This window comes from Xenopus laevis, chromosome 7S (genome assembly GCF_017654675.1).
Source record: "Xenopus laevis strain J_2021 chromosome 7S, Xenopus_laevis_v10.1, whole genome shotgun sequence".
Classification (NCBI taxonomy): Eukaryota; Metazoa; Chordata; class Amphibia; order Anura; family Pipidae; genus Xenopus; species Xenopus laevis.
In genome coordinates this window covers 55,505,842-55,533,017 of record NC_054384.1, presented here as the reverse complement: position 1 = coordinate 55,533,017, position 27,176 = coordinate 55,505,842, and the positions used below count along the sequence as shown (strand labels likewise).

The window sequence follows — 27,176 nt, the reverse complement described above, 5'->3', positions numbered from 1 at the left end:
GGAGGGAGGGGGGGCAACACAGGGGAGGGGGGAAGGGATTTTTGCGCCCAGGGGGTTTCCTTCTCCTTTAAGCAGAATGTAAGTATGGCCAATTTAAATATCACCCAGCCTCAGAAAATCTTTAAAAAGAAAAAGGCAATACCCCATCAAATTCAATTTTATTCGTATGTCACATAAAGATATTAGAATTGCTTACAATAAATATGTTTCACGGTTTTATAACTTAGTAAAATAACTATAAAAGTATAATAAGTATGAAAAGTATAATAATAAACACAAAATTATATCATTGCTGTAGGCAGTATCATATGCTCCTCTGTTTAACACTGTGGAGCACATTTACTATTGGTTGAATATTGAGGGTTAATTAACCCTCAATGTTCCACCCTCGAAGTAAAATCCTTCGACTTCGAATATCGAATTCGAAGGATTTACCGCAAATGCTTCAATCGAACGATCGAAGGAATAATCGTTCGATCGATGATTAAATCCTTCGAATCCAACGATTTGAAGGATTTTAATTAATTGATCGAACGATTTTCCTTCGATCAAAAAAAGCTTAGAAAGCCTATGGGGAAGGTCCCCATAGGCTAACATTGGTGCTCTGTAGGTTTTAGGTGGCGAAGTAGGTAGTCAAATTTTTTTTTAAAGAGACAGTACTTAGACTATCGAATGGTCGAATAGTCGAACGATTTTTAGTTCGAATCATTCGATTCGAAGTCGTAGTCGAAGGTCGAAGTAGCCAATTCGATGGTCGAAGTAGCCAAAAAAAAAGCTTAGAAATTCAAAGTTTTTTTCCTTCTAATCCTTCACTCGAGCTAAGTAAATGTGCCCCTGTATGTGAGTGTGATTATTGCTTATGCCATTGTTAGAGGCAGCCAATCTTCCATTACTGTGAAAAAACTATAGGACATTTGGAAAGCAGGAGCTCTTGGTCGACCCTTTAATACATAACTAACAGAAGCTCAATGGAAATCCATCAATAATTCTAAAGAAATCTAAACTTAAGAATCTTACCTGATATTTTCGGGTTCCTCCCAAGAACTCTCCTTCTCGCAGCCAAGAAACGGTTGGTTTGGGATTGCCAAAAGCAGTACAAGTTAGTGTGATACTGCTTCCTTCCTTCACCTCTAGATACTGAGGAGGGGTTTCTGTGAATGTGGGAGGTGCTGAAGAGGTAGAGGTATAAAGAGAGGAAGATATAGACACATGAGGACAGAGAATGGCTGCTCAGGGTCTAGAGAAATAAAAATTAAAATAAAAAAAGAAGCCAAGACTGGTGGCAACTACAAGATACAGAGGGTTGTTAGAAATGGAAAGATCAGCAGGAAACATGAGACAAAATCACCAGAAACTGAGAGTGATAGAAACCAATATAATCAGAAAAAACGGGGCAGGTAAAAGAAAGAAACAAAGTGATAGTGTGAGAGGCACGTACAATAATAAGTCTAAGGGACAGATACAAACATAGGCACTAAATAATCATAAAATGCCAACCCAACTGAAAGAAATCCTTGGGAAATAGGTTCAAGAAGTCATCTTCCAGGTTGTACTAAGCATTGTTAATAATTTCAGTATTTTGTTGCAAAGCTAATTTCATGGCCACTTCCTATTACACTCTAAGCTATCATACGTGGCAGTACAATACTCAGGCGCATATTGCCTAATAGTAGGGATGCATATGCAAATTGCATATGCAAATTAGGCGTGGGAGGGAAATCTCATGACTTTGTCACAAAACAAGGAAGTAAAAAGTGTTTTTCCCTTTCCCACCCCTAATTTACATATGCAAATTAGGATTCGGATTCGGTTTGGTATTCGGCCGAATCTATCCAGAAGGATTCGGGGGTTCGGCCAAATCCAGAATAGTCGATTCAGTGCATCCCTACCTAATAGTCTCTTAACCTACTGTTATAGGGGGCAACAGATGTGATCTTGCACACCTTGGAAACACTTGTTCTTGCAGACTTTGGAAACACTTGTTCTACCACTTAGGCTACAAAATCTGCATGTGTGCTATTTTCTCTTAAAGTATATTCTGGAAACCTCAGGAAAGGGTTTGGAAGGATGTTGTTTCCCATATATTCAATTCATGATACATAGTGTAGCACTATGACCATAAACGTTAAATAAATATAACAATATGAACAATAATTTGTTGGTTAATTGCAGGTTACTCAAGACCCTAATATGTAAGAAAAGCATTGATGATTTATACTCATCCAAAACTGAAACAGTTATGGACACATTGCACTTTATCAATGTTTGTATAGCTGGTCTAGAGACTCCCTCGGGATTGCAACAAAATGGGAACAAATAATAAGAAAGCAGTTAAGTCAGTTAAATATATAAGCAAGATTAAGAAAACAAACAGCATCTTTAAGGAAAGGGTTGGCAGATCACAAACATGATATGTTTGCACAAGTATTAAGTTTGCCTAAATAAAGCATAAGAATATACCAAAATCCTAGATGGAAAGCAACACATATACATATATACATATATATTGGTGGATTATTATATATTATTTTTGGACTATATTTATATATATACTGTATATCTTTGTTGCTCTTTCTATGATCACCAATCTCTGCTTCATATTATTCCTTAACAATTCATCTATCTATCTCCTATATTCTTTCTTCTGTTCTTATTTACTCAAGCCTTTTAATCCATCTCTTCCTTCCATCTCTTTTTTGTTCCTCTACAATATCTTGTTGCACCATAGGAATAAGATGGGTATTTAGGGCCATGGTCCTAACATAAGGAATTAAGCAAACTTTAAAGCTGTAGGGCAGTCCCATACCCCCCTTTTATATACATATATTTCAACATTTCATCAGCATTAGTATCTTGATAATCCACTGTTCTACAGCTCAGAAAGCAGTGAGCATTGTTAAGTAAGCAGACTATAGTGTACATCTCTATTCTACAAATGGTTCTTCTACTAGAGAACGTTTCATACTTAGTGGAAATCAGATTTGTCTTAGTGATGGCTCCAGAGATCTCTTATGTTATGTACACGGTGGTTGTGGCCCTGGTTCACTATCAGGTTTTTCTAAAGTCAATGGAACAAACATGTAACAAAAATCTGTAGACTTGTAGAAATTATTTCACAACCAAATGCATGCTAACATCCAGCAACTACACACACATAGTCAGAACGTCAGAAAATGCAAATTCCTGATGATGGACAAGGGACATATGTGGCGAAGCATACTAAAGTGGAAAAAGCAAGTGAAGGCAAAGATGTGATCAATGTGCATACCTGTAGTACATAGAGGACATGCTACTGTGGCACAATTTGAGATATCACATTCCCCCTCTGTGCTCAATGTCTATAATTGTGTAGCTTTTGCATTGGCATCAGGTGCCCCATTCTGGCGTATAAACAGGATTTTTGGAAGATGGAAAACTTTGTATATATTAAATATAAATAAATATAAATATACATCTGGTTGTATGGCACAACAATACTAAAATCAGCCACAAGCAGAAAGCTGTGGGGTTCCAGGATGTAACTACAGAAGGTGAGGACATATACAAACACAGAAATAAACATCATTATCTTATATACCAATAGTTTTGTACATGCTAGCAGAAACATGGAGAGGCAGCCCTGCACATTATTCAAAAAGAGCTAGCTGAAATCTGCAGTCAGTGGCCTATTTACAAAACCTGTACCAAAATCAGGAGCCAGATTGGTACATTTAGTCATTTTGATTAATGAATGTTGGGACCACTACTTTTGCACTTAGAAACCTATACCGTAACAATTGGTATAAAGTGAACCATTCAATTTTTGTAATAGTTGATGACGTCAGTATGTATACACACATTTATTAAAATAATGTTTGAACTGTTTTAAACTTTGTCTTTGACTCACCGTTCACTGTGAGGTGTACCCAGCTGCCATTATGGAAGGTGTCATATTGGTGTTCCAACATTAGCACTTTGCACTCGTACCAGCCCTGATCTTGTGATCGAACTTGTTCAATACGCAATGATGCCTTATCGTAAATTGTTGCGCGGCCTGAAATATCAAGAGCAGGCATTATATATTATACATATATTGACACATATATGCGACAAATGCATATTAAAGGCATACTGTCTGAATCTTCCCGTGTGTCTCTGCCCTTACTGTTACACTGCAAGTTGGAGTGATATCACCCCTCCCTTCCCTTCCCTATCAGCAGCCTATCAACAATAACCAGATAGAAGCTACCTGACACTTCTGTTGAAGGATTTGTTTTTTTTGCTTCATGTCTACGACTAGGTGGAGCTAGTCAGCATGACCTAGGTCGTAGTCAAATACAGTGTGAAGGGGAGAAACAATAGCGGTCTCAAAGCAGTTCCATCCTGAAGTGCTGGATCCTCCTAAAATTTCTGAATCAGGCACAATGCTCTGAAATGGATGCCTCCACACCAATATCACAGCTAAAAAAATACATTTGTTGGTTCAATAATAAAAATTTAAATGGTAGAGTGAATTATTTGCAATGTAAACAGTGTAATTAAGAAATAAAATGTAAACCATAAAAATCATGACAGAATTCCTTTAACCACTTGTTTATACAACACACAAATCAGAATATAGTAGGCACATGGTATATAATCTGAATTATCAAGAAGCAGGGAACTGTAGCTAGGATTTACAATTGGCTCTTACTGGTACCACTGCTTCACTAAGTATCTTTCTTTATAATTGTCATGTATGAATAAAGACTAGAAAGCCTATAATACACATGGTGTTTGCAAACACAATAACAGCAGTGGCAGTTAACTTTGCCATTCCAACTAATAGAGGAAATCTAAGTCAGCATAAAATACAAAACTAACAAACATGAGTTATGTTATTTTATTTTTTATTATGGGGGCAGGGGGGATTTTTAAGAACTCACAATTTACTTGAAAAAAAAACCATACTTCTATACTAAATTACCCACTTCTAGCCTCACCACTAGCAATGGACATCTCCTGTATAGGTACTGACATTGTAGGTCTGCTGCGCAGGTACATTGACAACATCATTATCACAACCTTTTATCCTCCAATGACAATTCAGGTATGGGACCTATTATGCAGAATGCTCGGAATCTGGGGCTTTCCAGAATTTGGATCACCATACTTTAAACCTACTATGAAAGCATTTGATCATTAAATAAAACAATAGCATACAGATTGATTATATCTTAGTTAGTATGAAGGACAAGTTAGTGTTTTATTATTACCGAATAGAAGGAAATAATTTCTAAAAATATACATTTTTATTAAAATAGAGTCTATGGAAGATGGCCTTCTCATAATTTGGAGCTTTCTGGATAACAGGTTTCTGAATAATGAATCCCATACCTGTACAAATATCTCCTGCTGCCTTGGCTACAGACAGAAGGTAACACACACACACACACAAAAAAATATACACCAAATGTTCATTAAACCCCTTTTTAAAAGTGCAGAGTACAGTGCAAAACTAGATCTATCTTTTTACAAAGTATGGAGTACACTAAGACCTTAAAATGTCCTTAAATTACAATAAAATATTTTTACAACAAAGTGATCTTATGCAGGAGAACTGCAAAGTGGAGAGACAACTAATCTGTTTATCACTTTTTTTTATGCAAGCATCGCACCTTTCATATATAGTCTAAGGAAGTGTTATTAACACTCAGAATGCGTCACAATCTGATAACTTTATCAGAAGTATATGATGACTTTTTCTGCAACAAACATTGTTTATAATGGAAGAAGTTAGTGGTCATAACTGCAAATCATCAGTTGTGATAGTAACATGTAAAAAAAGGATAACCCAAAGCACCGGAAGTGCAGTGAAACTACCCAAGTCTTCAACTGCACCCCAGCTTCATTTGGACCTTGTGCTTTAATCTGAGAAAGGATAGTATCAACAGAAAATCTGTGCATGTCCAGAGAAAATGTGGCAGAGAATAGCTTTGTCGGCAGCTTATTGTCCAGTGTATGAGCTCTCCAATGGACTTCTGTGATTGATACCTGGCCTGAAAATCGGGCTGTCGTTTGGCCAGGCCTAAATCAGTTTGTTGATGCAGCCCTTGGTCCAACCACCTGCATTGCCTATGTTGGGAGCCGATCATTGGGCCCAAGATGAGATATTGCCCACCTCAAGGTCACCAAACTAGTGGATCTTTTCATGTATAGCCACCTTAAAATAGACTGACAAGATTTAAGCTAACCCCGAATATTCCTAGTGAAGTGAATGAGGTTGGGATGCATGTAGGCTTTCCCTTTTTTGCCTGTTGAGCCAAAGTCGAATAAACAGGCCGAAGTCAAACACGAGAATCAATAATCACAAGAATAAAGTGCACCCAGGAACACACACGGTAGAACCTATATTAGGGCAATGTCTGTAATGTTCTGCTGCCTTAAAAAAGCAACTTGTGACGCCAAACGAATGTGAAGACGTCATGACGCTGGCGTCACTTTGCTGTGTCCATTCTGGCGCTGGCGTCCCAATGCTGCATCCATTCTGACACTGGCGTCACGACACTGAGTCCGTCCTGACGAGCTGGGATCCCTGGCCTCAGAACATGCCGCATGGGATCCCTGGGCGCCGCCATCTTGGGAAGGCCGGAGGGATCGGCGGTTGCAGCACCGGTAAGTATTCCTTACAGAAGTGATTTACCACCTGCGGAAAGCAAATGTTAGGCACCTCCAAGTGAATGTATTTACTTACCTGAAACCCCGAAAGGTGCTCCTATCAGCAGGAAACTGCACCGGCCCGGGGTTATTCAAGCAAGCACCACGGAGCGATCCTCTTAAGGGTGAAAAGCTGAACTTTAAGTAAAAAGTCGGCTTTTCATTCTACTGCGCATCCTCTTAAGGGTGAAAAGCTGAACTTTAACTAAAAAGTCGGCTTTTCATTCTACTGCTCATGTGTCTGCCCCGGGAAATTTGAAGAAAGAAGCCGTGGTGCTCATTGGAATAACTCCAGGCCGGTGCAGTTTTCTGCTGATGGGAGCACCAGCCCGGGGGTTTCAGGTAAGTAATACATTCACTTGTGGGGGCCTAACATTTCCTTCTCCTTTGAATTAAATTTTTACATAGGGCTATCAATTAGCCTATTACAGAGATTATTTGGTACCCCAAAGGAATTTTGCCTTGTTTGTGTAGTTCCCCAACATTTTTTACATTCAAATGTGGCTCACGTGTAAAAAAGGTTCAGGATGTCTGACCTAGATGGATTTTTCTTTTCTCTTAGAAATTCCCCAGAAGCCTAATAAAATATGTTCAATTGGTGAAAAGGTGGGCATTTTATTTTGCATTTTTATGTTTGTTTATGCTGACTACAATAAAAAAAAACATCACATCATCTATTTCTGAAGCTGCATAAAAATTATTTTAGTATACGTACTCACCAACATATTCTGGGTCTACATGAGGAGGATAGAAACCAAATTTGATGAAGATGGGAATGGGAACTCCAAATTTAAACCACTCAACAACATAGGGAGGGGGCTGTATCATTAGTGGATGTACTACATCGCACCCCAAGATAACACTCTCTCCAGCACGGGCCGTGACAAACTGTGGCTCCTCCCTTGAACCCCCAGCACCTAGAAAAATAAAATGCATATAATCCAATTTTTAGTGCATGAAATAAATTTTAAAATTGAAAATACAAACAACATACTGGACTCCTTATTCCTTGATATAAAAGAATTGCAAAAACTGCTTTGCTGCTAGCATTATTATGACAAGCCAGTTAAGCAAAATAACTTATACAGTAATAATGTGCCACTTTGTTGCACACATCATACATAGCAGGGATTCTTAACATATGGGTCAGAACACAAATATGTGTCTACTTGCAGTTTATGGTGGATGAACCTCTAACACAATGACATTTCTTACTACAATAGAAAACAGTAAATTGTTTAAATAAGCGTATGTTCATTTTGAAACAAGGTACATATGGATCTGGATCTGTATTTGATTATTTCCCAGTGTTGAACTGATAAACCACAATGCTGCTTTGCTCATCTCTAAATATAACAGGTTATGTCATATTGTTGGAAAATGGGGTCAGGTCCCACAATGATAAGAAATCCTACAATGCTGGTCTGTAAAGTACCAACAGAATGCATTTCTAGGATGTAAAAATAAAAAAAGCTAATTGGGAGACTACAAATTACAGATACATAGAACAATATAAAACTGCATACAGCTAATGTATCATGGTATTTCGTTGGCAGGTATGTAAGGTTTAAAATATACCTAAAGATCCTGACCTCAGCATCAAGTCAAAACACCTCATATTTATGTCTACCTGGTACAGCATTTTGATCATTTCAAAAGATTAAAGGAAAAGAATTATGGGTATTTTAAACACCTGATTACTAATTATAAAAGCATGTAGAAGACGGGAAGCAAGAGTGCAAAGATTTATTGATACTGAAGTTTTAAGTGAGAAAAGCATAAAGTATATGTTCCCTTTGCGCACCAATTTTCTGAATTGTGTATTACTCCTTATTTGCGCAGATAAATGTAGGTGCATAATGGCATACTTTTATATTATAATTTTAAAACTATGTTGAAGTTTAGATATGTAACATTGTATCATCTGTTTTCTTTCCTGTAAAAAGACAGGGTCTGCAAATAAGAACCTTGTGTAGTACAACTAATACAAATCTAGGTTTTTAGCATGAATTACACTGTTTGAAACAAAGCATTACATCTCTAGCTGAACTACTGTACTTGTTTTCAACCGTTTTCATATTCCTATGATCTATAACGGAAGCGTTACATACTTTAATAAACGGCAACAATTGCAAACGCCTCTAGCACTGACTTAAAGCTTCTGTTTCAGTTTTTTTCCACATTTGAGTAATACAGAATCTGAGAATCTGTCTGATAACACAAATCATTTAGACAGCCACGCTCTGTAATACATACTATGCATTGTAATGCACAAAATAAGGAATACATTCTGCAGTTACTTTTCTCCTTCAACTTTCTGGTTGTGAAAAGGTTAAACAAACCTTGGAAGCCTGAGAGCTGGGAATCTAGAGCATGCACTGCTGCTCAGCTTTGCGATTGGCTGATTATGACATCATTGGTTCTGGGGAGAGTTATCAGGGGATATTTCTGACATACCAGCGCTGGCCAGCATAAAAGAAAAAGGGTTGACCCCCAACTGACAAGAGACTGTATAATGCAGACCCTGTAGCATCCTTCACCAAGAGGGCATATTTGTATGTGTTAATTTATTAAATTGTTAAGCACAGAAACAGAGGGAGGGAGAGGAGCAAAGAGAGAGACCAAGGGAGAGAAAATGCATTTCTATTTGCATGTTTTATCATATAAATATGTTTTTAACAATTGTTAACATAATATGATTTATGTATCGATATATCCCTGTACAGGGATATTCTAAAAATATTAAGCTTTTCTCTCTCTTTATTCATGTATATTATTCTATATGTAAGTGATCCAAGTTTGCATGGTCCGGATGTAGGTTTCACACATATACACACGCACTACCTACATGTATGTGTCAAATTCACAAGCACAAGCTTTCTGTTCAGAAGGTGACATAATCATTCTTACCTCATGCAGTCACATTCACACAGGGTCTATTCTAAGGAACTAGCAACTGAAACCAAGCTGCTACCACATGAAAACTAAATTGCATGACATAATATTCTATATCTGAACAATGTACAAGCAATAAATAAATAAATTTAATTAATTAATTAATTAAAAAAAAGATGATGACATCCCCTTAAATCCTACAATATATTTTATTACACAGATGACACTCAACATCAGGGTTTGACACATGCATTTTAGAATAAAATACTGTTACATGAAAAAAAAAGATGGATTGCATGTGGCAACAGTCACTGTGAAATATGTGAGACCAACAAGAGTAAAAGCATCAGATAGGAGGCTGCACTATTGAAACAACTATTGGAATAAAGGCACAGCTATGCAGGGAGAAAGGAAATGGTCACTGCACCTGATATAGAAGCACAGATTTAAAAAAAAAAAACACTAAAAGATTTGCCAGAGACAGATAATACTCATCTAGAACAATATATTCCAGAAATATTCCAGAAATAGCTAAAATAATCTGGATTGTCCTGCTTTATCTGTAGAGAAGAAGCCCGGCAATACTCAGAATATTCTGTAACTGTATACTGCATGCTATATAACAAACCATTCCAAAACTAGACAGGCTAACCATTTCAAAACTGCACACAGGAAAAGCTGTTTTAACATCTCATTTCAACTGATGTGCTTTATTCATCTAAAAAGCCCCAGAGTTAGACTTAGGAATTTTAGAAATCATTCTGTAAAGCAGAGGAGCTGTCCAAGGTTCTGAGCAGAAACAAGTAAGAGAAAGCAAGCAAGGAAACAACTCCTACAGTACGTGGCACTCTCCCTGCATAAATCAGCCAAAGAAATCAGAGCTAGAAAGAGAACCCAACTTCATAAGCTCACATGCTGCCAACCTTTTCAAACTAGAGCTTACCCTTTCAGAAACATAATTCCACATCCATGCAACACACTACAAAACTCATATGAAGGAATGTATAATTATTACCGAACGCAAAAATTGTTCTCAATTCCTACAGCAGTAGGATAGTGATTGTGAATTTTATAGTGTGCAATGTATGTAATGAAAATGTTGTTACGTTTGCTCCAAAAGTTTACGCCACCTTCTAGCAGGTGTTAAAGGTTCACAATGCACACACTCACAAAAACTATATTTAGACCCATATCTATACTAACTGTAGATTTTAGTATCACTATAGCCCTGGATATTCTTGTCCAAGGCTCCCTTAAAGGCATTAACAGAATCAGCCATCACAACCTCACTGTGAAGAACCACAGACGTTACTTACACCTTGTCTTATATTATAGACCTGTAATACCATAGAGATGCTTTTTTGTTTACATTTAACCTACAACTTTCTTGATTCATTTTTCTGCATGAGTACTGCAGTGCTAGCCAGTGGCTACACAAAGGCTTATTTGTAACCGAATTTGATTTTCTAAAGAAGACACATGGTTTGTACTAATGAATACAGAAAACAGTGTCCTTGTGTTTATGTTACTGGTCCTTTAACCCTTTCGCTGCCAGCCAATTTGGCCAAGTTGGAACTTCTATTGCCAGACCGTTTTTGAACATTTTTTGCTCTTTCACTTTAGGGGACTTTCCTGGGGGGGTCTTTTAGTTTACCCATGAAAACAAGATATTGTTTTTTTCAGGACAACCTAAGCTTTCAAAATATGCTAGAATTTAGTTGTCATTCCAGTCCTGTAAAAAGATATGGGCTTCTAAGTGTATAAAAAAACCAAAAAAAAAACAGTTTCACATGATACAAACGCATATATCAGAAGCATAATTTATTTTATGCATGAGAACATGGCAGATTTGGAAAGTTCTGTGTCTCCCGAACAAACCAATACCAAATATATATAATTTTATGGAGATTTCTCACTTCGATAGTTGAAAACTCTGAAGCAGTAAACTACCAAATTTCCAAAGCACCGCTCCACAAAACAGCATACATCTGATTTCAAGGCCAAACATTCCACTTACAGTAGGTTTACCCTAAAAAACTACCCCTCATTGGAAAGAACAGATTCCAACGAGTTCAAAATGGGTAAATATATATTTGTACTCCAAACTACCAAGTTGCAATTCTTTCCTAAAGTTAGCAGTTTTTATAAAAATGTGTTACATTTTTGAAAAATTACCTCAAAGTGTCCAGTCTACAGCATTGTATCTCCCACATATCATTATATACCAAGATACAACACCCCAAATATGAAAGCCCAGGGTCCGCTGAACAGTTTGATGCCCAATATGCATAGGTGCACCTAAATATGTGGAGTATAGGGGCCCCAGAACGAAGACACCCCCGAAGACAGTTATCAGTTCTGGAATTCCAGATACTGCAAAATCCGCACATTTACATCATTTTTCAAGGGGCAAAAGTACAAAAATGTATGTTCACCCCAGAAAACCATATGTTTTTGGAAAGTACACATTCTGACGAATCTAATATGGGTATGCACGTCTTTCTACTCCAAAGTACCAAGCCGCAAAGCTTTCCTACATTTGGCAATTTTTACGACATTACAGAAAATCACCTCAATATTGCAACTCTGAAGCATCGTATCTCCCACATATCATTACATACCAAGATAAAACACCCTAAATATGAAAGCCCAGGGTCCGCTGAACAGTTTGATGCCCAATATGCATAGGTGCACCTAAGTATGTGGAGTATAGGGGCCCCAGAACGAAGACACCCCATACGAGTTATCAGTTCTGGAATTCCAGATACTGCAAAATAAGCACATTTACAGCATTTTTCAAGGGGCAAAAGTACAAAAATGTATGTTCACCCCAGAAAACCATATGTTTTTGGAAAGTACACATTCTGACGAATCTAATATGGGTATGCACGTCTTTCTACTCCAAAGTACCAAGCCGCAAAGCTTTCCTACATTTGGCAATTTTTATGACATTACAGAAAATCACCTCAATATTGCAACTCTGAAGCATCGTATCTCCCACATATCATTACATACCAAGATAAAACTCCCTAAACATGAAAGCCCAGGGTCCGCTGAACAGTTTGATGCCCAATATGCATAGGTGCACCTAAGTATGTGGAGTATAGGGGCCCCAGAACGAAGACACCCCATACGAGTTATCAGTTCTGGAATTCCAGATACTGCAAAATAAGCACATTTACAGCATTTTTCAAGGGGCAAAAGTACAAAAATGTATGTTCACCCCAGAAAACCATATGTTTTTGGAAAGTACACATTCTGACGAATCTAATATGGGTATGCACGTCTTTCTACTCCAAAGTACCAAGCCGCAAAGCTTTCCTACATTTGGCAATTTTTACGACATTACAGAAAATCACCTCAATATTGCAACTCTGAAGCATCGTATCTCCCACATATCATTACATACCAAGATAAAACACCCTAAATATGAAAGCCCAGGGTCCGCTGAACAGTTTGATGCCCAATATGCATAGGTGCACCTAAGTATGTGGCGTATAGGGGCCCCAGAACGAAGACACCCCATACGAGTTATCAGTTCTGGAATTCCAGATACTGCAAAATAAGCACATTTACAGCATTTTTCAAGGGGCAAAAGTACAAAAATGTATGTTCACCCCAGAAAACCATATGTTTTTGGAAAGTACACATTCTGACGAATCTAATATGGGTATGCACGTCTTTCTACTCCAAAGTACCAATCCACAAAGCTTTCCTACATTTCGAAATTTTTATGACATTGCCGAAAATCACATCAATATTGCAACTCTGAAGCATCGTATCTCCCACATATCATTATATAACAAGATAAAACTCCCTAAACATGAAAGCCCAGGGTCCGCTGAACAGTTTGATGCCCAATATGCATAGGTGCACCTAAGTATGTGGAGTATAGGGGCCCAGAACGAAGACACCCCATACGAGTTATCAGTTCTGGAATTCCAGATACTGCAAAATAAGCACATTTACAGCATTTTTCAAGGGGCAAAAGTACAAAAATGTATGTTCACCCCAGAAAACCATATGTTTTTGGAAAGTACACATTCCGACGAATCTAATATGGGTATGCACATCTTTCTACTCCAAAGTACCAAGCCGTAAAGCTTTCCTACATTTGGCAATTTTTATGACATTACAGAAAATGACCTCAATATTGCAACCCTGAAGCATCGTATCTCACACATATCATTATATACCAAGATAAAACTCCCTAAACATGAAAGCCCAGGGTCCGCTGAACAGTTTGATGCCCAATATGCATAGGTGCACCTAAGTATGTGGCGTATAGGGGCCCCAGAACGAAGACACCCCATACGAGTTATCAGTTCTGGAATTCCAAATACTGCAAAATCACCACATTTACAGCATTTTTCAAGGGGCAAAAGTACAAAAATGTATGTTCACCCCAGAAAACCATATGTTTTTGGAAAGTACACATTCTGACGAATCTAATATGGGTATGCACGTCTTTCTACTCCAAAGTACCAAGCCGTAAAGCTTCCTACATTTGGCAATTTTTATGACATTACAGAAAATCACCTCAATATTGCAACTCTGAAGCATCGTATCTCCCACATATCATTATATACCAAGAAAAAGCACCCTAAATATGAAAGCCAAGGGTCTGCTGAACAATTTGATGCCCAATATGCATAGGTACACATAAGTATATGGCATATAGGGGCCATAGAACGAAGACAGTTCTGTAATTCCAAATACTGCAAAATCAGCACATTTACAGCATTTTTCAAGGGGCAAAAGTACAAAAATTTATGTTCACCCCAGAAAACCATATGTTTTTGGAAAGTACACATTCTGACAAATCTAAAATGGGTAGGCACGATTTTCTACTCCAAAGTACCAAGCCGCAAAGCTTTCCTACATTTCGCAATTTTTATGACATATACAAAAATCTCCTCAATACTCCAACTCTAAAGCATTGTATCTCCTACATATCAATATATAGCAATATAAAACTCCCTAAACATGAAAGTCTGGGGAACGCTGAACAGTTTGATACCCAATATGCATAGGTACCCCTAAGTATGTGGCGTATAGGGGCCCCAGAAAGAAGACACCCCATACGAGTTCTGTAATTCCAGATACTGCATAACCAGCACATATACAGCATTTTGCAACAGGCAAAGGTACAAAAAACTAGGTTCACCCCAGAAAACCATATATTTTTGGAAAGTACACCTTCTGCCGAATAAAAATTTGCTAAAACTGTCTTTCTACTCCAAACGTACATACTGCAAAGCAACGCTAAAGGCAGTGGTTTTTATGATATTTCTGAAAATCTCTTAGAAATATTGCAGTTGGTCGCATTTATCTCACCCAATTTCTTATACACAATTAGAAAACACCATAAATATTGACGCTAAGGGTCTACTGAACAGTTTGATGCCCAATATGCATAAATATACCAAAGCAGGTGGGCATGTGCGGACCCCAAATGAAAATCGTGCTTAAGAATTTCCTCGCTGTCAATTCGCCTTCTGTGAAGATAGCACTCTGACTCCATATAATGTGCCGTAAGACCCCCTAACAGTACGAAGACCCCCCAAAACCATATATTTTTGGAAAGTACACATTCTGCTGAATAAAAATTTGCTATAACTGTCTTTCTACTCCAAACTTACATACTGCAATACTATGCTAAAGGCAGCGGTTTTTATGACATTTCTGAAAATCGCCTAAAAATATTGCAGTTGGTCGCATTTATCTCACCCAATTTCTTACATACAATTAGAAAACACCATAAATATTGACACTAAGGGTCTACTGAACAGTTTGATGACCAATATGCATAGATAAACCAAAGCAAGAGGGCACGTGCGGACCCCAAATAAAAACAGTGCCTAAGAATTTTCTCGACTGTCAATTCAACTCCTGTGAACATAGCACTCTGACTGCATATAATGTGCCGTAAGACCCCCTAACAGTACAAAGACCCCCCAAAACCATATATTTTTGGAAAGTACACCTTGTGCCGAATAAAAATTTGCTAAAACTATCTTTCTGCTCCAAATGTACATACTGCAAAGCAACGCTAAAGGCAGTGGTTTATATGATATTTCTGAAAATCACCAAAAAATATTGCAGTTGGTCGCATTTACCTCACCCAATTTCTTAGATACAATTAGAAAACACCCTAAATATTGACACCAAGGGTCTACTGAACAGTTTGATGCCCAATATGCATAGATATACCAAAGCAGGTGGGCACGTGCGGACCCCAAATGAAAATAGTGCTTAAGAATTTTCTCGGCTGTCAATTCGCCTTCTGTGAAGATAGCACTCTGACTCCATGTAATGTGCTGTAAGACCCCCTAACAGTACGAAGACCCCCCAAAACCATATATTTTTGGAAAGTACACATTCTGCTAAATAAAAATTTGCTATAATTGTCTTTCTACTCCAAACTTACATACTGCAATACTATGCTAAAGGCAGCGGTTTTTATGACATTTCTGAAAATCGCCTAAAAATATTGCAGTTGGTCGCATTTATCTCACCCAATTTCTTACATACAATTAGAAAACACCATAAATATTGACACCAAGGGTCTACTGAACAGTTTGATGCCCAATATGCATAGATATACCAAAGCAGGTGGGCACGTGCGGACCCCAAATGAAAATAGTGCTTAAGAATTTTCTCGGCTGTCAATTCGCCTTCTGTGAAGATAGCACTCTGACTCCATGTAATGTGCCGTAAGACCCCCTAACAGTACGAAGACCCCCCAAAACCATATATTTTTGGAAAGTACACATTCTGCTAAATAAAAATTTGCTATAATTGTCTTTCTACTCCAAACTTACATACTGCAATACTATGCTAAAGGCAGCGGTTTTTATGACATTTCTGAAAAATCGCCTAAAAATATTGCAGTTGGTCGCATTTATCTCACCCAATTTCTTACATACAATTAGAAAACACCATAAATATTGACACTAAGGGTCTACTGAACAGTTTGATGCCCAATATGCATAGATAAACCAAAGCAGGTGGGCACGTGCGGACCCCAAATAAAAACAGTGCATAAGAATTTTCTCAGCCGTCAATTCGCCTCCTGTGAACATAGCACTCTGACTGAATATAATGTGCCGTAAGACCCCCTAACAGTACAAAGACCCCCAAAACCATATATTTTTGGAAAGTACACATTCTGATGAACACAGAGTTGCTAAAAATATGTTTCTATCCCAAATTATCAAAGTGTAAATGAGGCTAAAACATTACATAAGGAAAAACAATGCAAGCATAAAACTGCAATAAAAATCACAAAAAAGCAAATACAATTAGGAAAATCAACGAAATAACAAAATAACTGATCCGACAGCGTGGTTAGAGGTCAGAATGCTTGATCCAGTAGTCATGCTGTGAAATCTAAAGTTTTTAGGGAAATAACATAAGGGAAACTTAGAAAATGAACTAAAAAAACAAAAAAAAACCTATAAGTGTGTGTTTGTGTATGCATGGATGTACAGCTCTAAAAAGTGTATAAATATTTGCATATATGTATTTGAGTATGTAATATATGTGCAAAAGTTTGAAAAATCAAAAAAATCAGAAAATCAAAAAAAAAAAAAAACTACTTTTACTAGTATGTGTACTGTGTATATGTAAATGCCTGTAAATGCCTGTAAATACCTGTAAATACCTGTAAATAAGTAAAATAAGGGGCACTTACCAAATCTAGATGAAGAGGAGTCCTTTTCAGTGCTTTTCAGTTGAAACACGCTGAGTCACAGCACCAGGAAGTGCGTGGGCGGAGCAGGAACATGTGCTGTGCTGATGCTTGGGACATGGAAGCTGCTGAATCGGTTGCTGCTGTTGCTGCGTCTCTCTGCGACTCTGGAGTGGAGGATCGCCGATCTTTTTCAGGTAAGCTCGTTGCCTAGGGGGTTCTGCTGCTAGCTGCTCCTCTCTGCACGCTGATTTTGCAGTGTGTGCAGAGAGAGAGCTGTTTTAGTAAAGAACGTAGCTCCTACGTTCTTGGCACTTAAAGCCTTTTTTCAAAGAACGTAGGAGCTACGTTCTTGGCAGTTAAAGGGTTAAATATTCTTTAAAGGGATAAAAAAAAAATCAAAAAGCATCAGTTAATAGTGCTGCTCCAGCAGAATTCAGCACTGAATTACGTTTCTCAAAAGAGCAAACAGATTTTTTTTTTTTATTTCATTTTGAAATCTGATATGGGGCTAGACATATTCGTAGTTTCCAAGCTGCCCCAAGTCATGTGACTTGTGCTTTGATAAACTTCAGTCACTCTTTACTGCTGTACTGCAAATTGGAGTGATATTACCCCCTCCCTTACCCCCCCCCCAGTAGCCCATCAGCAGAGCAATGGGAAGGTAACCAGATAACAGCTCCCTAACACAAGATAACAGCTGCCTGGTAGATATAAAAACAGCATTCAATAGAAAAAGCCAGGACCCACTGCGACACATTCAATTACATTGAGTAGTAGAAACAACAGCTTGCTAGAAAGCAGTTCCATCCTAAAGTCCTGGCTTTTTCTAAAAGCACATGACCAGGCAAAATGTCCTGGAAGACTTAAATTATGAGAGGAGACTGTCATGGTTGGGGTTGTTTTCTCTGCGAGGGGACATGATTACACTTTAGAAGTACATTGAGGACATTATAGACGAATAGCAGGGGACCTTTTTACCCAAAAAGTGGATCACCGTACCAGAGGCCACCCCTTCAGACTAGAAGAAAAGAAATTTCATTTGAAGCAACGTAGGTGGTGCTTCACAGTGAGGACAGTGAGGTTGTGGAATGCACTGCCAGGTGATGTTGTGATGGTTGATTCAGTTAATGCCTTTAAGAATGGCTTGGATGATTTTTTGGACAGACATAATATCAAAGGTTATTGTGATACTAAACTCTATAGTCAGTTTAGGTATGGGTATATATAATTTATGTGAACGTATGGAGGGGTGTGTGTAAGGATGCTGGGTTTTCATTTGGAGGGGTTGAACTTAATGGTCTTTTTTTAACCCAATTTAACTATGTAACTATGAGATGGCAGCTTACACACCAATATTACAACTAAAAAATATTAGAATAATGTAAAATCCATTAGCAGAAAAAAATGAACATAACAAAAAACCACAAGGGTCATTCCAAAATCTTTAGCTTGCTGTTTGGCGTTTTGGCTGACTGTTTAACATTGGCATACAGAACTTGCTGATATTTAGTGGAATCCATACTTCTCTATACACATGCAATGCTTCCTGTGCCACTGGCTGTCAGACAACCCCAAATCATAATGGATCTTTCTATTCCCTTTAAAAGATTTTATTAGGAGTCACATTTTTCCACAGAAATTATTCCATCCACTTTCAATAAGGCTGAAAAACTCAAATGTTTTAATAAACTTGGTAAATAAAGTTGTTAAGAGACAATTCCTATTGAATTTTACTTGCCAAGTTTTTTCTGGCAACTTTTAACAGTTTTTTTCTTTAATATATCTCAGCTATTTGAGGTTTCAGAAAATACTGACGCTTATTTTTCCATTTGCATTTTTCCATCCCAAGTTTTCTCAAATTGAGCCACACATCTTTGCAAACATTTACAGATTGTATGTAGTAGAGGTACTAATTTATCCACTGAATTCATCAGAATATGTACATTTCAAAATGAGATGTTAGGGTAATCTTACGATTAGTGGACTTTTCTGTCTTGAAATCTATAGTATGCGTTTTAGAAATCTGAAAAAAACAATTGCTATTACTTTTACTATCTTTCCAAGCAATGCAATATATAGCTTACAAGTATAGGGTCTAGCATATGGAATGCTTGGGACCTGGAGTCACCACAGCTTCTACTAATTTTACTAAAAATATTTAAACACACACACAAAAAAAATAGGATATAGTTTTATGCAGTGTAGTTAGGGTGAATTATAAGGTTCTGTCTTATAATTAGGAATAGGAAGCCATTAATAAATCTTGAATTAGTAGCTTGTCATAAAGTGTCATTTATAATGACTGTTAGGCTTTTGGTCTTGACTTTCTTCTTGTTAATGAAACAAATGCTATAGATAATTAAATGGGGAAAAAAGAAAGAGAAAGGTCACAAGGACTTTTACTAAAATAACTGTAACAAAAAGCAACTAGGAACAGCGTGTACCCTACTAAGATTAATCTTAGAGCAATCATGAATAGTCATGAATCCAAAACAAGCAATCAATGTTTTTGCCCCTTTAAGTAAACCAGTAGCATAAGTTAAGAGGTGAGATAAGGACAAGTAAATGCTGCAGGGAATATTTAAATGGTATTTGGAGTGCATCAGATCTGCTGATTGCATAAACAGGAAAGACAGTATGTACAACTGAAAGGAAATGTCAGTGAAACCCAATCAGAGAGACCAAGGCTGCAACTTCCAGGTATTTTTCTCTGAGTCCACCAACCTCTTTCCTGCCATCTAATCTAGGCAATGCATTATTGATCATTTCTTTTCAGAGCAAGACAAAGAGAACATTAATACAGGTGCTGGTGAAAAAAAAACCTGTACTTGTAAGAATGTTACATGAACTATTTCCCTGAGGTCTTCAAGAAAAATCAACACCAATGATGCATGATATTTCCCTCTAAGAAAGATAGGCTTCAAACTGCAGATTTCTTAAATAAAAAAATAAATACAAACTTAGTGAGTTTAAAGGGATACTGTCATGGGAAAACATGTGTTTTTCAAAACGCATCAGAATTCTGCACTAAAATCCATCTTTCAAAAGACCAAACAGATTTTTTTATATTCAATTTTGAAATCTGACACGGAGCTAGACATATTGTCAGTTTCCCAGCTGCCCCCAGTCATGTGACTTGTGCTCTCGTAAACTTTAGTCACTCTTCACTGCTGTACTGCAAGTTGGAATGATATCACCCCTTCCCTTTCTCCCCCAGCAGCCTAACAACAGAACAATGGGAAGTTAACGAGAGAGCAGCTCCCTAACACAAGTTAACAGCTGCCTGGTAGATCTAAAAACAATACTCAATAGTAAAAGCCAAGTCCCACTGAGACTGATTCAGTTACATTAAGTAGGAGAAATAACAGCCTGACAGAAAGTAGTTCCAATCCTAAAGTGCAGGTACAAGTCACATGACTGGGGCTGTTGGGAAACTGACAATATGTCTAGCCCCATGTCAGATTTCAAAATTGAATATAAAAAAAAATCTGTTTGCTCTTTTGAGAATTGGATTTCAGTGCAGAAGTCTGCTGGAGTAGCATTATTAACTGATGTGTTTTGAAAAAAAAACATGTTTTCCCATGACAGTATCCTTTTAAAGTATGTGTGCATTTCTTGACACACCTGTAAATTTCAGGTTGCTGAGATCAGAAACAGTAGAGCAAAGAGAGAAGTTGTATGGTCCTGCCTGGTCTAGAACTGGAGACTTCATCTTTGCCAGCCATTGCTTCTACTGGCTGAGCCACAATAGATTGTTTGGTCTCAGTGTTGTGATTTATTTTAGAGACTTCCTTCACCTTTACCTCTCACCTACAAACTCAACAGCTTGGGCTGTAAGTACTTCCCCAATTAAGCGGCTTCCTCTTCACAAGTGTTGGATCACTGAGTTTCCTTATATGACCTAGCCCAAGTTCCTCCCTTGGCATTGTCCTCCATATTCTGATTTCCTGGTTTGACCTCTAAAGTGTTATTTACAAACTTGCTTGTGTATGCAGTTCAAATGCCCTAGCATTTCTGTTTGGAATGTTTATGTTGATACATTAGGATATATGGGGCATATGATGGTAAAAATTTCAAGGACCTGTCACCCTAAGAAATAATTCCAAATTGTTGTATAGCATGTTAGAGCACAATAAACTTTACTTTCATTGCATAAATGATTTACATATATTCCTGTATACGGGACACTTATTTTACAGCAGCCAGAGCATCAACCAAGAAAATTAATTTGCACTATTTCCATTTGGGGATCTTTACGTGGCACATATTATAGTATTCCTATGCATACTGGACATCAAATAATTGAATTAATTGAATTATTATTCGAGATGTTTTATGTTTGTACATAGGGATATGTGAAGCATATGCAAGCTTTAAGGCAGTTTAAAAAACGTTATAAGAACTCCTTTTTTAGAAAGACAGTTTACAATGTACCCCTGTGACATATTAGACCTATGTTATTTCTACCATACTTTATTTTCATAGGGGATATATTTAAAATACAATGGCATGTGATATTTACACTGAAATTAATGAAAAGCCTTAACTAGGACTCTACTAGTAGCAAATATTAATACACAGACATAATAGTGTATTCTAGTAGTTATAAGTATACAATCCCAAATAATGTTATTTCTCTAGCTGTGAAGCATTTTCTGCAGGTGGTACTGGGAACTGTATTTGTAAAAAAGTTTGCAGGATGCAAGCTGTGCCACATGTGCCAGACATTGTGACACGTCACCCATTAAAAGCACAGAAATATAAATTATACAATAGTAGAAGTCAGGCCCGTGTCCTGGGATAGATTTTATATGGAAGGTAAATTGTTCTAAACACTTTTTTCAGTTGAGCTGTTTTCAGATTGCTCACTAGAAATATTGACTTTTTCAAACTGCTTTCCCTCTTTTAATTTTTTTACAGTTTTTTCCAAAATTTAAGGTAAAGATGTAATGTTCCCGTCTCTGGTGTTTCAAACTGTCAGCTCCAGGTGTAGATTCTGAACTGTTCTGAACTTCAATATTAGAAAAATAGGTAAAAAAAAAACATGATTAATGGAAAAATAAAATGCTCGTCAACTTTCTGAAAACAACTGAACTGGAAACATTTTTTGAAGGTGAACAACCCCTTTAAAACAAACCATATTATCAAGTGGTTGGATAGGAAGGAGATTTTAGAAGCATCAGAAACATTCCTGCACTGTGCTTAGATAATATTATGTATTACTAGATAGTCAATGTAAAAAGCATATGACTGCATTAGACTGTATCAATTCAGAGCTTTGTATATGCCTGCTGCATTACTTCTAACTCAGGCAAAAAAGATGCAAAATTCACATTGTCAGATGGAGAAGCTAAGAACGGCTTGTACTAGTGGAGACTAGATAGACAGAAATTGGCTCTCTCTTGAGCAAATTAGTTCTTCTTACTGCACTTGTGGACGCAATTTGTCTAAAATGGTCATTCAAGTTTGAACTGTATAAAGCCCTTGGAGCTCATTAACAAGCACAATTACAACGTACTAAAATAAATACAAAGCTGAGTGAGCATAGATGCTATTCAATACATGCTCCCAATGTGTAGCAAGCATGAATACTGCCCTTCAGTCTGCTTCAATGAATTATGCACAAGTGCATGTCGTAACACAAGTTACCAGGTCCAAGCTCACAGTAATTCCTGAGTTCCCTCAATCAGTTTTATCAGTAACTGCAATTGACTTGTGCCACGTGAGACCAACACTTATGCTGTTATTGGCAGAACAGAAAAGCAGGGGGAAAATTTGTGTTGTGCTTTGTGTGTGATTTTAAGAAATAAAAAAATTATTGCATCTAAATTGGCGCATCACATGCAATTTGCTATAGACACAACTATCATGCACCTGCAACTATGCCAGAAATAAATGCTGCATTGTGGCAAAGAAACATGAACTTTTGACATAATTCTTAAATGGCCTTCGTGTGTCTAACACTTCCTTTGTAAGGGTGGGTATTTTTTGGGAAATAATTGTTTATAATGGACACCTACTGCATTAACACCTGGGTGTTTTAACCTGCTTTTCGGAACACTGCATTACGATGTGTTAAAACCTGTGCTTGCAGCAGATGCTGTGAGCTGCACCTGTAGCCTGATTTATTTACAGAATTAAGTAGTATCCAACACATCTATACTAGATCTAAAGTATGATCGTGCTAGTATCATGTCATGCTTTGGATTCACTATATTCAGTAACACTCTATTTGCATAATACATAAAAGTAGGAATGTATAAATAAGCCCTTCTCACCAGGTTGCTGCCAGCAATTTTCACCCAAAAACTTATTTGCATTGAAATGCAAAGAACCATCATGTGAAGTCCTCCAGCATCATTTGAAGCAGAGCAGGGAGTGTGGCAGTAGGCAGTGCAAGGGTGGAACAGAGAAGGGCAAGGTGGAATGGAAGGCAGAACCAGAGCCACGGCCTCTGGACCACTTCAGTTTAGAGTGGACATCTCTGCACATTTCATAAAATTTAAATAAAACATTATTATCATCAAATTAATTTACATCTCCACCCTAAAATTTACACCGGTGCAACAAACCACTGCCAAAAGCATTTGCTTCCCTGCTCTTCACAGAGGGAGGAGTTGGAACCAGAATCTATCCTTGGGGATGCTTTTCCAGAGAAAGTTTTGACAGACTGACATTTAATGCCATAAAATACTCATTGGTCTGCCCAATAAAGACCAGTCAACTAATGATTCACTATATAAATGTATGGGGGAAATAATGGCCACTATTGAAGTGACAGAGGGAGAATGCTTTGCTGTAGATTTTTCAGCTTTGTCACACTGCCTCTCTTCCCTTATCTGAACACTTACCCATCCACTTAACTTTAACTTAAACCATAGGAAATTCAGCTACATTCAGCTCTCCGTAGTCTTTCACAGGAAATACAGATAATGAAACCTTAAAATGCTTTTAAAAACAATTAAATATCCTTAACCCAGACAAGACCCTTGTTTCATTTTGTACTTAATTTCTTCCTTTATACTCAATTTTGTATGACAAGCTGTTCAGTCCCTGAATTGTCCTACCAGCAGTGCAACGCTTAAAATAAAATGTCTGCTACATAAGCACAATTGCAAAAACTGTGCTAAAAGCACTAGCATATTCCATACCAGAATACATTATTTTGTTGAACTCTAAAGTGCTGTAGCTGTTACTTCAAAAAGACAACTTCTGCCTAGCTACAGACATTCACATTTACAGGCAAGTTCAAAATGTTATGCCCATTTCCCTTTGATTACCTCTAATTTCATAGATTATAGCTGTCTGTTGCACATCACATCTGTTTGCTGGAAAATTGAGCAATCAAAGTGCAGAATCACTGTCTGTGGACCGTGAAAATGTCATTACATCACCTCCTAACTGTTAACACCTCCTAAAGGGTGTATCACAATTTCCATGCAGCCATTTCTGCTTCCTTCTGCTCATGGCAACAGATCATCTGACATCTTTCAAAAAGATAACCAAAAAATAGCACATTGGCTAAGATGCAAAGTGCAATACTGCCTATAGATTATGATATCTGGAAATCCCACACTCATCACTGTTACTTGCTCTGGATCAACACTCATTCTACTTAGCTCTGCAATCACTAATGGAAATTTTAAGATGTTATCTATCAAAAGCTTAAAAAACGCAGTCTGACAATTAGCTTGCAAGTCTTGTTCTTCTTCTAATTATGCCACCCTCTTGATACAAAAACAACACAAAAAAGACCCAGCTTAAAATGCTTCCTCAAATTGGCTGTAAGAGAGATTCTGCAAGTACAAGTGCACTTGATCCAATAAAGTCATTTTCAAGAGCATTCATTTGTGAGGGTGAAATATTTTAGATGGTTGTGGCACATGGTACATATGTAAAATTTCTGTACCACTTAAGGCTAGTCAGTAGAGTAGACATTGTCTATGGATAAGTGGAACCTGCTGAGTAAACTGTACACTGATAGCTCACAAAATTATGATGTCTTTAGAAATAACTAACTTATAACCTGAGTGGGCAGGGGACAGTTCATTTAAAAGTGTCACCTCTCACACTTACCTCCGTGACAAATCTCACACCAGGAATAAGAAAGTGATACTTCTCTCACAAATTCTTTTAGAGTGATACTTTTATATGCTGCAACACTTCCTATGCCGAAGAGGCAGTGTCACCTCTTCTACAAAAATCAAGATTGTCTTACTTCCCTAAAGAAAATATAGCTACCAAGATTATAAAAGCATAATAACTCTCTACCCATACCCCCTTCCCTGAATTTAATAAATTACACAATAAAGTAAACAAGGCCATAATGTATTCAAATACTATTACTGTGCCATATTTAATATGGTAATACCATCCTTACTTTCATAAAGGAACACCTTTATCAGTCTTCTTAGCAACAATTTCTTTTTTTTTTCTGACTTTCCTCCTTCTTATGGACCATGATTTTACTTACCTACATGAAATGAACAGCAATACTATAATCTAATGTTGCATACTGACCTACACACCCTAATAACTGGCTAAGGAGTAGATGTGACCTACATCCTACTTTTATTTAAAATGCAGAAGTTTGAGAAACCCAGCTACCATGTTGGGACAATGACCTTAGCGTCCTGCTCGCTATTATAAAGAGTAGCAAGCGGTGTATCTTTCTGGAAATATATTGATGCACTAAGCCTTTAATATAGCATCCCATCATCAGCAACTGCAGGAAATAGCCATCAGTAACTAAAGGATAAAATGGCATATGTGTGTTCAGATGGAATGATATTAAGAAAATATTTGAAGTATTGTAGAACAATAGGATCTATTTGTTCCAACCCATAGCTGGTTGGTTTCTGAACACAGAATAAAACAATGCTTCGTGACCTCACTTGCACTTTGTCAGAAAGTCATCCATGCAGCCTGCAGGTATATTCTATGATATTGACCAGTTGCTGATTCTATTGCAAATACTTGAGGAACAGAAAATTATCAGGGTGGTCAGTATAATGGGGATGCTGCTGAACAGACTTTTGGATTTTGGATCTGCAGCTCAGATTGTCTATTTCACTATAAAGGCTGCTCTCCCATTCTGTGGCCCCGCCACTTATTGCTATAGAACGTAGAGCACTTGACAGAGCCGCATCTGGGGTCCTTGGAAGTTGTAGGTGAAAGAAAGCTAGGGGCCCTGGGCTACATAAACTCGAGGAGCCAGAGTGGCACCTATTGTTCCATTAAGTGAAGGCAGGTGAATTAGGAGTTATTGCGCTTCAACTCACCTTGAACAAACAGTGCCAGGGTGCTGATTACACTTGCTATGAAAGTGAGCACATAGCAAATCATAGTACTGCAGAGCACCAGTCAGGAGCCTCATCATATCTCAAACGTGCCCTTCTTGTTGCAGACTTGTCATTGCCAAGCTCCTGGATGGTGCAGACCCTTCCTTCCGATACCCTTTTCATGCCTTGCTCCTTCTTTCCCGCTGCCTCGTCTTCCCTGTCTCCATCACGGCCCCTCTGCGGCTCTCAGCTTTACTCCCAACAAGACCAAGATGAACCAAGTCCGCGGTGAAGCCTAGCCCGGCTTCTTTACAGGCTCACACCGCCCACGGACTCAGTTGATTGGTCAGTTTACAGAAGAGGAGGTGGTGATTGGCTGAGCGTGGTGCCAGTCGAAATGCTATCCCTGTCGAACCCGTTTCAAGGTGCGTTGGAGCGCACAGTGCACAAGAGCCGCAGTATCATGCGCATTGTTGGAAAGAGGACGCTTTATGGACTTTTTTTCTGATCACACTGCATGACAACTTTAACATCAGCTTCTAGTCCTCGTTTCGCACATCTGGGTTGCAAAGGATGAAAGAGCTTTAACCGGAGAATGACATCAGCTGCGATTATTGTGCCCAGGAGGG

The 27,176-nt window shown here is 37.8% G+C and overlaps 1 protein-coding gene across 6 annotated transcripts in view; it reads right to left on the bottom strand.

Annotated features, from left to right (window-relative positions):
* Window positions 1–26,947, bottom strand: part of igsf9b.S (immunoglobulin superfamily member 9B S homeolog) — a 108,058-nt gene extending 81,111 nt beyond the window's left edge. For all 6 annotated transcript variants that reach the window (XM_041571283.1, XM_018227681.2, XM_041571284.1 and 3 more), the window contains exons 1-4: window positions 26,548–26,947; window positions 7,395–7,592; window positions 3,887–4,033; window positions 1,018–1,169 (exon numbers count right to left, since the gene is read on the bottom strand). In XM_041571283.1, coding sequence (XP_041427217.1) covers window positions 1,018–1,169; window positions 3,887–4,033; window positions 7,395–7,592; window positions 26,548–26,611 — 561 coding nt within the window. In that variant the 5' untranslated portion in view covers window positions 26,612–26,947. The remainder of the gene's footprint in view (window positions 1–1,017; window positions 1,170–3,886; window positions 4,034–7,394; window positions 7,593–26,547) is intronic.
* Between the last annotated feature and the right edge of the window lie 229 nt (window positions 26,948–27,176).